This window comes from Belonocnema kinseyi, chromosome 8 (genome assembly GCF_010883055.1).
Source record: "Belonocnema kinseyi isolate 2016_QV_RU_SX_M_011 chromosome 8, B_treatae_v1, whole genome shotgun sequence".
Classification (NCBI taxonomy): Eukaryota; Metazoa; Arthropoda; class Insecta; order Hymenoptera; family Cynipidae; genus Belonocnema; species Belonocnema kinseyi.
Genome location: NC_046664.1, coordinates 29,541,282 through 29,557,007, shown reverse-complemented (window position 1 = coordinate 29,557,007; position 15,726 = coordinate 29,541,282). Strand labels below are relative to the sequence as shown.

The 15,726-nt window shown below is 27.9% G+C and overlaps 1 protein-coding gene across 1 annotated transcript in view; it reads left to right on the top strand.

Moving 5' to 3' along the window:
* Positions 1–15,222, top strand: part of LOC117177914 (ATP-dependent translocase ABCB1-like) — a 55,677-nt gene extending 40,455 nt beyond the window's left edge. The window contains exons 16-17 of the mRNA XM_033369013.1: positions 8,705–9,058; positions 14,913–15,222. Of these exons, the coding sequence (XP_033224904.1) occupies positions 8,705–9,058; positions 14,913–15,113 (555 nt within the window). The 3' untranslated portion in view covers positions 15,114–15,222. The remainder of the gene's footprint in view (positions 1–8,704; positions 9,059–14,912) is intronic.
* The last annotated feature ends 504 nt before the right edge of the window (positions 15,223–15,726 follow it).

The following is a 15,726-nucleotide window of genomic DNA, read 5'->3' as shown; positions in this document are numbered from 1 at the left end:
GATTACCGCTCTGAACTCGTTTTTTTTCCATTTTTCTTAACGAACAATTTTTTTTTCAATTGGTTATAAAAACACGTAAACTCAGAAGATGTGGACTGTGACCGCACCATATATCTAGTCGAGAGTGGTGCTGACTGAAAACAGATGATTTGGAGCGATTCGCGCGCCATCTTTTGGTCATTCTAAGGACTTATTGAACTACCCTCGTATATAATAAACTTTAATTATCTCATTTTCAAAATTCGAGTCTGGACTTTTGGGGTGGGGCAGCCGCCATGGCCCCCCTCTGGATTTGCGACTGCTTTCCGTGCTTAAATTGTTTCTTATACTTACCAGGGTGGGCGCAAAACTTAGTCTTATTCTTTGGCTTTTGCCAGGTTTTTTCCTGACTATTTTTTCATTTCTGTAACCATTATTATTGAGTATGCTAATATTACGTTATGCTCGGTCGGCAAAATCGAAATCGATAAGATTATACCACTCGGTGGACTACAAAACATTGTTTAGATTGAAGTTTGACTAAAATTAATTAATTTCGGCGAAAGTAAGTAAAAAATAGTGATATAGCTTTGCTTTTAAGAAGGAAAAGCCGTTTATTCCATTATTTTCGGCAATTTTGAAAATGTACGGTTAGGCAATCCATGACGAAAAATTATAATTTGCCGCAATTAAGGATATAACCTCAATTGCCGGCGACTTTTGTCATAATACTTTTCGATAATAATTGATTTTAAGTCGTTTCATATCAAATTAAGTTTTATCAAAAAGGCTTTAAAGGGTTTTCAAAGACTTTAAGTGATCTTAGGATTTCTCAAGAGATTTTTAACGATTTCATCCCATTTTAAAGGATTTTAAAATAATGCAGAAAAATTGAACGATTTTGAGGGAATTTTAAAGATTTTGTAAAAAAATTTTATCATTTTAAAGAAAATAAAGGAATTTCAAAACAATTCGGAAGAGTTACAGGATTTTCAAAACAAACCTTGAAGAATTTCTGAAAATTGAAGTGTTTTTAAGGAATTACTATAGGGACTTGGCGGGATTTTAAGATTTTCTTTCAAAGGGTTTAAAAATAATTCGAAAACGTTTCAAAACTTACAAGAAATTTTAAAAGATTTTAAGACAGTTTAAGTGATTTTAAAGATTTTAAAGCTATTTAAAAAGTTAATTAAAAAGATTATAATAAATTTCAAGAGACTTCAAGGGATTTAAAAAAATTCAATGATTTAAGAATTTTCAAGAGATTTTAAGGAGTATAAAAAAAATTAAGGATTTTAAGAGATTTTAATTCATTTTAGTCAATTTTGACATTTTTAAAATGATTTCAAAGAAGTTGAAGGGGGATCATAAAAATTCGGAGATTTTTAAGGATTTCTAACAACTCAAGTGATTTTAAGGAATTACTAGGGACTTGGCGGAATCTTAAAGTTTCTTTTTAAAGAATTAAAGAAAATCCAAAAATAGTTCAAAAAGATTTAATGATTTACAAGAGATTTTATTAGATTTTACGACAGTTTTAATGATTTTAAAGACAATCAAACAAGTTATTGAAAATTTATTAAAACATATGTAATGAATTTGAGGAGATTTCAAGGTATTCAAAAAAACTGATTGATTTAAAGATTTTCAAGAAATTATAAGAAGCCTAAGAAAAATGGAAGAATTTTGGATTTAAAGGAGTTGAATTAATTTTAGTCAATTTAACAATTTTTCAAATGATTTCAAAGAAGTTGAAGGGAGTTAAAAAAATTCGGAGGACTTTAAGAATTTTCAAGTAATCTTACGAGATTTCTAAGAATGCAAATGATTTCAAAGTATTACTAGGTACTTAGCGGAATCTTCAAGTTTCGTTTTAAAGGCTTTAAAAATAACTCAAAAACTTTGAAGGATTTACAAATTATTTTGTAAGGTTTTAAGACAGTTTTAGTGATGTTAAAGAATTTCATGCGAGTTTGTGAAAAAATATTTAAAAAGATTCGAATTCGAAAAAATTCAAAGATTTTAAGGAAATAATTGTCAAGAAGTTGAAGGCATTTAAAAAAATCGGAAGAGTTTAAGGGCATGTGATACTTAGAAAATTGTCGATTTTTTCAGTTTCTGGTTCCCCCGGCTTTTTTCTAGAATAATAAATATTTTGTCTTAAAAATTTGGGAAATGATAGCGAACATGCTAACGGACGTTCCGCACACGTTTTTTTTTCTTTTTTTATCAAAATTTTTTTGATATTGCTAACTACGTGCGTGTATATTTCGAGGTTATGTGTGTTACAATTCACCCGAGCGTTACTTCCAAACAACACAATATTCACAATTTCCAGATTATCGGAAAGGCAGAGATGAAAAACGACGTAACCTCAAAATAATGCATATACATAAAATTTTTATTTAGCACAATAAATTTTTTTTGTTATTATCCCTCAAAAAAGAGTCTGGAGACGTCCGTTATGATATTTTATAACATCTCCGAATTCAGTTTTTAAACATTTTCATTTTTGTGGATAAAAACTGGAGAAACTGTAAGTATCACAGCCCTTAAGGATTATCAAGAAATCTTACAGGATTTCTAAGAGTTCAAGTGATTTTAAGGAATAACTAGGGACTTGACGGGATTTTTAAGTTCATTTTTAAAGAATTTAAGAATATTTCCATAAGTTTCAGTGATTTTAAAGAATATTAAGCAAATAATCAAAAAGTTATTTGAAAAGATTTTAAGTTATTTGAAAAAATTCAAAGATTACAGGCTTTGGTAATTTTGTTTTTCTCAAAATGCAATTCCTAACAATAATTAAAGAAATGGCGATTTTTCCCTTACTTTCTTCTACAAAAATTAATTTTAGTCAAACTCCTATGTAATCAATGCTTTGCAGTCCACCAATTGTTATGGCCTTATAGATTTCGATGTTACCGACCGAGTATGGCGAAATGTTAGAATACTCAATTTAAGGCAATGTGACACAGCCAAATACCTATATTATCGACCTCACTTCATCAGCTCACTGAATATTTTTTTGAACCCAAGAACTTTTTTTCTAAATAAAATATTGAGCTGAAACTTTAGAAAATATATTAGAGTACAATAAAGTGCGTTTAGGTACTGCCTTTTGGTAGGAACTTTACTATTATTTCATCTGTTTTCTGAACCTCGACATTTTTTGAACGTTCGAACTTTTATATGCATAAAATATCGGTCTCAAACTTTGAGAAATGCAAGAGCCAAAAGAAAACTACGTTAAAGTTCCAAGCTTAGTAATAAAAGATGTGAAAAAAATTATTTCAACAATCAATTCCAACGGAATCAGCCGGTAACGTTTTACACGAAAATACGAACCCTCTCGAGCCTCGTCTAATGGCCGCCAGGTTTCGTATTTTCGTGTACAACGTTACCGGCTGATGCCGTTGGAATTGACTGTTGAAATATATTTTTTTACATCTTTTATTATTAAGCTTTCTACTTTAACGTAGTTTTCTTTCGGTTCTTGCATTTTTCAAAGTTTGAGACCGATATTTTATGTATAAAAAAAGTTCGAACGTTCAAAAAATGTCGAGGTTCAGAAAACAGATGAAATAATTTTCAGTAAATTTCCTACCAAAAGACAGTACCTAAACATACTTTATTGTACTCTAATACATTTCCCAAAGTTTCAGCTCGATATTTTATTTACAAAAAACGTTTTTAGGTTCAAAAAAACATTCAGTGAACTGATAAAGTGAGGTCGGCAATATAGGTATTTAGCTGTGTCACATGCCCTTAAAGAACAAAATTTTAATTTAAAGGAATCTGTATTATCAGCATAGTAAGGTAAATGTGCCAGTCTTCGGCAATGCATAAGTTATCGGCAGATGTGCAGTATTTTATATATAGTAAGCTGTTGTGTTCTTCGTTCTCAGCAAAAAATTTTCTTCTTAAATGCTATTGCCGAGCACTCACACATAGAAGTGCTGATAACTGAAGCATCTAGGTTTCTGACTTGCCGATGACCCATGCATTCTCTTATGTATAACTTCAATTTTATTATAATATTAATTCTAATAGGATATGTTACAAGTAATAAGTAATTTATGTTTCTAAAGGTACGCTTCATTTGATAAAACCTATTTCTGAAGCTTTAAATATATTTAATATAGTTTTATTAAGCATTTGAAATCTGAAATTCGCCTTAAGGCCATGTGAAGAGTTGGTCACGTGATCCGATTCCTACCTTACCTTCAATTTTTTTATTTCCCAAATTATTTTTACACGAAGTGCCACATCGAGTTGAAAATTTGGCATAATAAATAAGAAGCACGAAGAAAGGTGGGCCTGGTCCTAAATTTCAATAATTATGAAAGAATAAAAAAAAATTATTTAACACAAAAAACTTTTTTCATAAATATACAAATTTAGGAACAGATCCACCATTCGTAGTGCTTCTTGTTTATTATCCCAAATTTTCAACTCGATGTGGCGTTTCGTGTGATACTAAGGTAGGACATAAAAAAGTGAGGGTAAGGTAGAAATCTAGTCACGTGACCCACTCGTCACATGGCCTTAAGCTTCCGATAACTGGCACACTCACCTTAGTTAATATCGATCAGTATAGATGTCATTTCACAATCTGTGGAAAATAAAAATGAAAACTATCGATTAAGTTAACTCTTCAAATAACAGAAAATACTTAACTTCATTTTTGACAAAATGGAGAATAAAGTTTTTTAATTTTAAAATTATATTTGACTGAAAAAAGATTATATGACATCGCTGCATTGGAAATCGAAAAACAGAACTTCGGAATTCCGGTAGGGTGTCTTCCTAATTAAGCTATTAAAGAGATCGAAAGAAAAATCCCTTTTCAGAAATGTACGCTATCTCAAGCCAGGTGTTACATGTTCGATACCTAATAAAGTGATGTTAGAAGATCTTTTTTCAGAAACATATAATTAAAATAAAAATTTAATTTATTTTCCATCTTATCAAAAATGACGTTAAGTATTTTTTGTTATTTAAAGAATTAAGTTGATCGATAGTTTTCATTTCTATTGTCCACAGAATGTGGAATGACATCTATAGAGATCGATGGTAACTACTCTACTGATAATACAGATTCCCTCCGATTACTCGTATCATAAATGCAACTTCTGGCTTGAGATAGCGTATATTTCTAAAAAAGTATTTTTCTTTCGATCTCTCTAATAGCTACATTGCGAAAGCACCGGACTGGTAATCATAAGTTCTGTGGTTCGATTCCTAGTGGAGCGATGTTAGGATATCTTTTTTCAGAAAAATATCATTTTAAAATTGTAATCTCGTAACACTTCTAATTTTTCGGAGATTGAAACAAACACCGTTAATTGCAAAAAAAATCGAAAAATTAGATTTTTATATTGTTGTAATTGTGAAGAAAAGACACACTTGATTATGAAAATAATTTTTCCAAATCTTTAATAACTTTTTAAATAATTATTGAGTCTGTATTCATTATAACTAATAACAATATGAAGGTAACAAGAAGTTATATTGCTAACAAATGTATTAAGTATGATGTATTTTTGTAAATCATTTCAATTTTTTGAAATGGAAAAAATAATATGGAAATTTACAAAGAAAATCAATGAAATTATCTTTAAAAATTTGTTTTATTTAATAGTTTTAAATGGTTATCAAATTCAAAAATATATCAAAGCTTACTTGCATTTTTAATTCATGCACACTGAAATGACCGAAACGAATAAACACAATTAACGGAGACTGTCAGAGAAAATCATGAAAATAGATATCTCGATATGAAAACTTTACTACATCTAGTTTTACGAAGATTAAAAAGTATAGTTAACTTGGAAATCCGGCGAGACCATTATTTATTCTTAAATATTTCGAATTGAAAGCGTAGGAAATGTAAGGAAAACGTATAAAATAATTTTCAATTTAAAATGTTTCAATTTAGACAATTTCATTAGGAAGAAGTGTAAATTGAAAACTAAATTTAATATTTTAAAGCAAAAGCTTCTCAGGTTATAGAAACCAGAATTTTTATTAAATTAAAGAAATTATGATTTGGGTCAAAAGTTGATTAGACAAACTTTGTTAAAATCAAAAAATGAATTCACCTTTATTTTTACCGTTCGAAGTGAAAAAATGTTCAATTGTGAACCTTTAAAATTGAATAATTTTTTTTAACAAACCTTCAAAATATAAAGTAATTTCATATGGAAAATATTAAAAGATAAAAAAAATGTACACTACTGAAACTTGAAACTTACAATTAAACAAATCCGAACTTCATTTAAGATTTAAAAAAAATTGTTGCAAAGAATTGTGATATTAAACCTTTGTGTACTTAAGCCCATAAAAATTGATATTACTTTACGTTAATTAACTCTTTTAGAATTTAACTGTTTTCAAATTCTCAATTATACTTTTCAAAATTCAACCAATTTAATTTTAGTCAGTTTCAAAAAGGTTCCAAAAATATCGACATTTAAACTCAGTTTAAAAAAAACACACATTTTTCTATTGAGCAATTGAATAATTTCTTTAATTCTTAATGGTTTCAATTTTTAAATTCAGAATTTTCAAGCTAATCGCACAATTTTTAATTTCTCCCTTTCATAGGTTTAAATTTGGCGATTGAAGTTGAAATGATAGAATTTTGAAAATTATCATTGTCAATTTAAAAATTGTTTATTTCTAAACGATTAAATTTACTTAAAGTAATAGACATTTTTAAGGGCTTGAGTACAAAAAAGTTTTAATACCACATTACATCGTGACTTAATTTTTATTATTTTTAGATGATCTTCGGAATTTTATCAAGTTTTAAGTTTCTGGAACATGCATGCTTTCATTGTTATATTTGCTATTTACAAAAACTTTTAATTTCAAACTTTTTTTTTTTTTTGAAAAATTCAATTTAAAAGTTTTCTAACTGAAAATTGCTCTATTGTGAACGGTGAAAACAAAGGTGAATTTGTTTTTTGAACTCTGGAATTTTTAAAATGAATAGTAAAAACTTATACAATTTTGAATGTTTTTTTAATAGGCCTTTTTTAAATATTTGAAAAAAAATACATATTCAATTGTGAAGAATTTAATCTTAAATTTACTTAATTTTAAAAATGTATAAATGAAATATTTTAAATACTATCAAGCATTAACGGTTTCTGATTCTAAATCCTTCAAATTGAAGTTGAAAGAAAATAATAGTAATACTTAACACTTGCCCAACTTTTAACTATAAATTTTGAAAATTCAAAACTCTTCAATTTTAAAAATTTATATTTTGAAGCTGTATAATAAGTGAGTTAATTTAGAAGAATTTCAGTGAACTTGAAAAATACGAAAGAATTCCGAAGAAGTAAAAGTATGCATGATAAAATAATAAGAATTCAGGGTGAATTTAAAAAAATTCCAGATCTCTTCCAATCTTAGAAAACCTGCGAAATACATCACTTCTCTTAAATAAATCCTTTAAAATCCACTAAATTTACTGATTTGTATCAATTTCATAAGTAAAATAAATCGAAACTTATTTTTTAACTTAATAAGAAAATAATAAATTATGTATGCTATTTAGAGTTTATCTTTTTATGAAGCAGGTACTCAAAAATTTTACGTAAATGTTGCTTTTTTTAGCTTCAGTCATTTCAAGAGGATTTTCTTAAATTTTTTGCACCTCAGTTTTCATTCCTTTTTAGCCTTTCCTTTTGTTTTGAAAATTTTAAAGTAATTTCGATTTTTGACTTTCACATTTACCCAGTTCGCTATTTATTTTTGTGCTAAAAACAGAAACGTAGTAAATAATGTTAAAATTGATAAATAAACATCAATTAGAAGAAAAATTAATTAGGTTTATACTCTTAATTTAATTAACAATATAAGCACAATTTCCACAAAGCATTTATAATAAATCACTGTTAATTGTTTATAGTCTTAGTTAGCTTAGTTCAATACATATAAATAAACAACGAGATATGAATCTAACTCTAAAGAACGTCATATAATTTGCATGGGACAAAACTTTTTTTTATTAGTTTAGGCAAAAATGCTTTTTCCCTGTGTGTTTTTATGATTTAATTAAATTTCTTTATAAAAATTAAAAAAAAAGTACATCTAAATATACTTATGGTAAAAACCACTTTTTCCCATGTTATGTACAAAAATTATGTAACGTCCAATGCAATTGGTATTATTGTTTGGCTCTCGGCGTGCACACATCTTGTTAGCTGACGCCACAACATGAAACGGCGGCTACGTCGATGGGAAATAACACAAAAATTGTTCCTTACGTTTTAAAGTAAAATGGATTGAAAATTCTTCGGCAAATCATTCTCTGCCGCTCTGAACCAAATTTTAATGTTTCATTCAGTAACTTCTGTTGTGAAATATGAAATTTATTTCTGGTTACCTCGATGCATACTAAAAAAACGCAAGGTTCTGTTGGCCCTTTTTTTATTTACGAAGAAAGTTCCTAATTCCGACATTCAAAACTTATTTCCGAAGTGACTTCAAAATTTACCTCAGGCGCATGCATGAAGATCTTCACCAAATTTAGCAATAAAAAAAACATTAGTTTTATTAATATAATCCATGGAGACCAAAATGCCCCTTCTGTGAAAAATTACGCATATAATGAATTCGCTAATTTTTATTTCACCTGTCAAATACTAGTTGATGTTACAAAAAATTAGGCCGTAATTTTTCCGAATAAAATTTGATTTTCCTTCTGTAGGAATTGGACAACAAAGATATACAAATGCTACCACAATCGTTTTTAAGAATGCAGTTGGGATTAGTATCACAAGAACCAACATTATTTGCTCGTAGCATTGCAGAAAATATCGCCTATGGAGATAATACTAGACAAGTGCCAATATTGGAGATTATCGCAGCAGCAAAAGAAGCCAATGTGCACAATTTTATTTGTGCTTTACCACATGGATATGAGACTAAACTGGGAGACAGAGGTACTCAGCTTTCTGGAGGCCAGAAACAAAGAATTGCTATTGCTAGAGCTCTTATTAGAAATCCAAAAATTTTATTACTGGACGAAGCTACTTCTGCTTTAGATTCAGAAAGCGAAAAGGTGTTGATACATTTCATTTGTGGTACTTTTATCAAATAATCATCTAAAAGGTAGCATTCCGTAACAGCGTAAGCGACATTTTTACGATTTTACAAAAGACAAAAAACGTTCTCAAAATTCAAATTTGTATTGAGAAAAAAAATCAAAAAGTACGTTTGACATATTAGGTCTATAAATTAATTCGGTGATTTTACTTTGATGTTTTGATACTCTTGGGTAAACTTGAATTTTTTTCGTCCTACGGTAGTTCTAAAGGGCAGACCACAATATAATGGGTGGCGGCTCTGCGGACTTAACCTAAAAAATCATTGACCAGCCACCGAAGTTAAAAATGGTCCATGTATTGAAATGGCAATGCGGCGGCGCCAGTAGTAACTTTGTTCTAGTAGCTTTGACAGTTATATGGCTTTTGTCATGTAGAACCATTAAAAACTCTTCAAAATGTATCAATTTTCTGATATCGAATAAAAAGTGAGAAGCTTTTTAATAATTATGAAAGATCTGAGATGAAATGATTTAGGTTTTATTTTTAAAAAATTATCTTAAGCTTTGAAGGTTTAAAAATGTGGGGTAATAGAATATGGAAGACTTCGAAATAATTATTTTAATTTTTCAAAATTTACCAATGTTGTAGGTGAAATGGATTTTTTCAGGGTGTCAGGTGAATGGAAAAGAGTTCTTAAGATTTATGAGAAATTTTGAAATGATTGTTTTGTAAGGAATTTCGAAAGAAAATTATGAACAAAATCATCAAACATTTTGAATCATTTCCTAAAATTTTTAAAAAGTGTGCAAAAAGATTTTAAAGCAGAATTTTGCAATTTTGCTACATTACATAATTTTAGAAAAAAATTGAGTAAGTTTAAAAGATATTCATAAATTTTGAAACGATTCAAAAATAATTATACCTTGTAACGATTTTTTAAAGAATTTTGTCAAGTTTCACAAAAATGAAAGACATTTTTTCAGGTTCCTAGAAAAATTAAAATAATATTTTATTTCGAAAAATTAATTTTAAGGGATCATTTGGAAAGATTTTAAAGGATTTTAAAAATTGCCAAAGAAGAGTCTAAAAGATTTTAAGGCAATTCTTGAAATTTCTTCAGACCAAAAATGCAGGAAAAATTTTAATAATTTTTAGAGATTAGAAGGTTTAGAAGGTCTGGCAAGATAAAAAAATCTTATATTCGTGTGAAAATGCTGACCCAGTGGGCACAAAATTTGGCGGCCTCTTTACGACATCTTTACGACATCTTTACGACATCCTATGTCCATGTCGTTTCGGTGTCTTTTCGATATCGTAAAGACTTATTTACGATATCGTAAAGACACCTTAACGACATGGACATAGGATGTCGTAAAGATGTCGTAAAGATGTCGAAACGATATCGTAAAGAGGTCGCCAAATTTTGTGCCCACTGGGGAATTATTTTTAATTTTTAAAAATGAGCTTTAAGGCAAAATTCAAAAGGGTTTTTAAACATATCAAACAATTTGATAAATTTTCGAAAAAGAGTTTATAAAACTTTAAAGCAAAATGTTTCAATTTTGTAAGTTCCAGGAATAAAAACAAATAAAAATCAAGTAGATTCAAGAATTGCTTTCTTAGAATTCAAGAGATTCAAAATTAATTTTAAACAATGAAGATTTTTAGAAAATTAGATTTTCAAAGATTTTAAAACTAAACGTTAGCAGCTTTAAAATAATTTGTAAAGTTTTCAAGAGAAGAAACCAATTTTCTTTAAGTTTCTGGGAAAATTTAGAAGATTATAAGGTAATTTTTTTAAATTTTGAGTAATATTTGAACCAGTTAAAAATATTTTCAGGAATTAAATCGGTTTTTAATTTTTCTCAAGATTCTTATAAAAATTATATTTATGTAAATTTAAAAACATCTCATAATACTTATTTTCTTGTTCTCAATTCTCAGAATTTAATTTAATTTCAAAAAAATATATATATTCGCTAACGGTCTTTTTTTACGAGTGACTGTATAAATGTTAAGATATTTTAGCATCGTTCCAAAGTCGACTTGTTAACAAAAATATCACATTTTAAAGTTCGTTATTTAATTGTGCTAGAGAACAATAATTTATGATTTATCGTATTCCTTGTTTGTAATATATAGATATAATAATTACATTTATTATATATAGTAGCATTATATTATAAAACGGAAATATATAAAAAAATTAGTTCTTCATCACTATATTTAAAAGTGTTTGAATATCCGGCACTAATACGGAATAAGGAAAAATGAATAACATATCCACAAATTAGTGGAAAAAAATGGCCCCAAGCATATACATTAACGAATTATAAAATTGCTGAGTTATAAAAATGAATAGTTAAATTGCGAAAAATATTTCTATTTTTGAAAATTAAATTTGCCCAAATTTAAAATTTCCGGAATAAATGAATAAATTATTAATAAATGAATCATTAAATTGCGTGCCTTATTTATTATCTCATAAATAAATAATCAATTAAATATGTTTAGCAGTTCTAAATTTAAAAAATTGAAATACTTTTGGGAATTTAATAATTCGCTTATTATATAAGTCGGTCTCGAAGTCGATGAATGTTAGTTTCGGAAATGTTTATATTCGGAATTTCATTTTTTGTCAATTAAAAATCTTATCGTTATTTGAAATTTGGGATATTTTATAATTTGTTAATACTATATATTTTCGGCAACTTTTATATTCTCATCAGAGCAGGTATTAGATTTGTGTAACTAAAGGTCAAGTTCGTTAGCCAGCCATTTTGGATAAAAATTCAAAAAGTGGGCACATTTTGAATATTTTTAAGACCACTTTTTTTAAAATTCAAAAATTATCTGTACGTTTATTCGTGGTATTCAAAAATTTGAACAATTTATTCTAATGACTTTTTTCATAAAATCAAAAATTACCAGTTATGGCATTTACAAAATTTCAAAAAACATACAAAAATGGACATTTTAGGCCAAATAACGCACAATATGAAAAAAATTCAAATTTGAATGCCCTACAAAATTATCATAACAATTTTTTGTATTTATTTGAAAACCCAAAATTTCATATTTTCACAGCATACAAAATTATGAAATATCCAAAAATTACATTTTTCGGCCAAACTATGAAAAATACGGTAAAAGATGAAAGGACAAAAATTGTGCATTTGAAAAAGATCTCCAAATGTGTTAATAACCACTTTTTGATAGGATGTATAGTTTTGGTTCTAATCGTGAAAAACATGAATAACAGTAAAAAACAAAAAAAATATGCCCGCTTCGTGGGCACATTCTAACCACAAATTTTGTCATTTAATTCCTTTTTCGTCTCGTGTGTGTGGTTTTAAAAAAATTAATTAATAATTTGTTATTTTTTCATGTAAATACATTCTCATCATAGAAGGTATTAAATTTGTGTAAAATTTGACCCCCCTCCTAGTTTTTGTCAAAAATTCACGTTTTCAGACCCCTTTAATCCAAAAAGCAGGTTGTTACGAATGTGTCTGTCTTTATGCCTGTCTGTCTATGGGCACGATAACTTTTGAACAAAATAATCTATCAGATTGGCCTTTGATACACTCTTTTAGTGTCCTAAGCTAAATGCGAAGTTCGTTTGTCAGCCATTTGGGATAAAAATGATAAAAGTGAGCGTATTTTGAAAGTTTTTGAGACCACATTTTTTCATGATTCAAAAATTCTCTGTACCCTGGTTTATAGCACTTGAAAAGTAAAATGTTAATTTTCGAAAGCCCTACAAGATTTTATTTATTTATTTATTTATAAAAAAAACAATGAAAATACAAAACTTAAATTTTTCGATACATGCCACAAGCTAATAAAAAATAAATAGATAACATTTTTTTACCGAAAGTAGAGAACAACACGTTTTATTAATGGTTTTTTTTATATAATTGGTAATTTCTATTTTAATCGTGAATAACAACATTATAGTAAAAATAAAAAAAATACATTTTTGGTAAAATGACACAAGATATATGAGAAAAGTTGTTTAACCCAAAAAAATCTCAAAATTTTTTTGAAATGATTTCTTGATAAAACGCGTAGTTTTCGTTTTAATCGTAAAAAATAACATTATAAATAATAAAATTGACTGTTTGGAGAAATGGCACAAGAAAAAATTAAAATATTCAGAAGGGCGTATGATCCAAAACGTAGCTACAAAATTCCCTTCACCTATTTTTTCATACGACAGGCCGTTTTTTTAACTTTTAGCATACCAAAATCTACTAGTTTTTTTTAATCTCCAAAAAGTATTTTTTCTCATTTATATTTTCAAATTCAAAACATGAAAAATAAACAAAAATTATAATTCAAAGTATTAAAAGCGTACTTTCTGAATCAAGAAATTTGATACGCAAACATTCTTTAAAAAATTAAAAACGTAGAAGCTAAATAGTTTTAAGACAATATCTTATGAAATAAATATAATATTTTAAAAAATACTGAAATCTAAAATTTTCAATTAGTTAGAAAAAATTTTGATATAACATTTCCAAAACAAACTTATTTAAACTAACCACTTTCAAAATAAATCAGTTCTACATTTTGTCCGATCATAATTCAATAAATTCAAAATGAGATTGAAATTAATTAGGGAAAAATTAAATAAACTTCAAAAGAATTTGATCAAATGCCTCCAAATTTAGGGTGAGTTTTAAAGACTTCAAGATGAATGAAATAAAAACTTTAAAAAACTTTCTCCAACCAATAGAATTGAGCACATTTAGAAGAATGTAAAAAATTTAGAATAAACTAAGAATAATTTAGGGTGAATTCAAAATGAATTGCAAAAAATATTTTCAAATTTTTTTAAACAGGACAATGAAACTTCGTCTGTTTTAATACCAATGCAAGTTGCGAATTATAATAATATACATTTATGGGAATGATATAAAATTTTATGGATAAACTCGAGTGCGAAGCACGAGATACGTGATGAGAATGTGTTCGTTAAAGCAGAAGGAGCTTTAACAAAAGAGAATTCACAATCATTAAATTACTGTTATCGATACTTTTACCTTTAGTTTTAAATAGTCTGTGCAGAAAAGTCGAGCGCGAAGCGCGAGATAAATATACTGTCCAGCGCGAAACGTGAGAACCAACAGTCTCGCGACAAGCGCGCGATGAGAATGTGCACGCGCAGCGGAAAGATTCTTTTTCATTTATTTGTTTGTTCGTTATTTATCTTATTTTTTATAAGTTCTCAACTCTCATGAAACATTTTTTACATTAAGAAATACAGTAGAAGCACCCCACTGTTGGATACAATAGCGTTCAAGAAGGAGCATTCGATATAGTGCATTATTTTTGCATTTCAATTCAAAACCATTTTCACCGCACCTTTTCGTATGGATGAGCAAATTATTTCAGTTGCCTCAGCTGCATTTTTTAAATTGGAATTCAAAAAGAATGCAATGTCTTAAATGCTCCTTTTTAAACACTTGTATTCACTGATGACTTTTGAGGTTAAATTCAAGAGACGCCATTTTTTATATTGTGTTTCAAAACTTAAAGTTGACCCTTTAAAAGTACCTTAGGGCGGTAAAAAATTCAAGCTTGCCCAAGAAATACAAGACATCAAAGTAATGACAGTCAAGTATTTATTTTTTAGACCTGATAAATCAGTCTTGAATTGAAGCGTAGAAAGCTTGATGGGCAAAATGTTATTTGGTTCCGAGAAAATTGAGAGAAAAAGTTTTGTTTTTTGCCTTTTATTTTTCGAGAATAATTGGATGGTTATGCTATTTATAGCATGATACCTTTCATTTGTTTAAATTGTTAAAATGAATTGACATTAATTCTTTAATGAAAATTATTAATATAAACTTATGATTTTAGATTGTCCAAGCAGCACTAGATAAAACAAGGAAAGGTAGAACTTGCATTCTAATAGCACATAGGATTTCAACTGTCGAAAATGCTGATATAATATGTGTCTTAAATTCCGGACAAGTGGTCGAAAGTGGCACCCACAAAGAACTCATTGCAAAAAAAGGGATGTACTACGAATTGCTGTGTTTGCAAAACGTGCGTAGATAATGAGAATTGCTTTAGTTAATCACAAAGTCTACAATTAAAAAATTCGAAACTAAATGGAAATTCTAATGCACGAAATATTTTGAATCTATAAATTGAACATAAAAAGGCACAAATACGCTTCTTATTTATTTTTATTTTTGTTAAAACAAATGATGTAAATTAACATTTTTGAAGAAGATACCGAAGAGGATTTCCATAATACCATAAATCAAAGCATTTAGAAATAAGTTTGGTTTGTAGACAAGCGCAAAACCATCAATTCTTTAAGACAATTTAAAACTTTAAAAACTATTTTTTTCATATAATTTTAAGCACATGAAAATCCATTAAGTAGAGAAGACGTTGCATATCCAGACACATGTAAAATACTTTGTAGTTACTTGACTAAAAGTAGGTATAAACCGATTAACTAGGTGCATAAATAATTTTTTAATCTTCTAACTACGTTCTAAAGCATACAAAAGTTGTTAACCTTATGAACATTAATAAAAACAAATTAGAGCTCAAAGTATTTTAAAAAAATTAAGTAAATATCGCTGATATCTTTTCCCTAAAATTTACTCTACAATGAAAGTATATACTTCTGATAATTATATGTGTAATAAAAAATGTT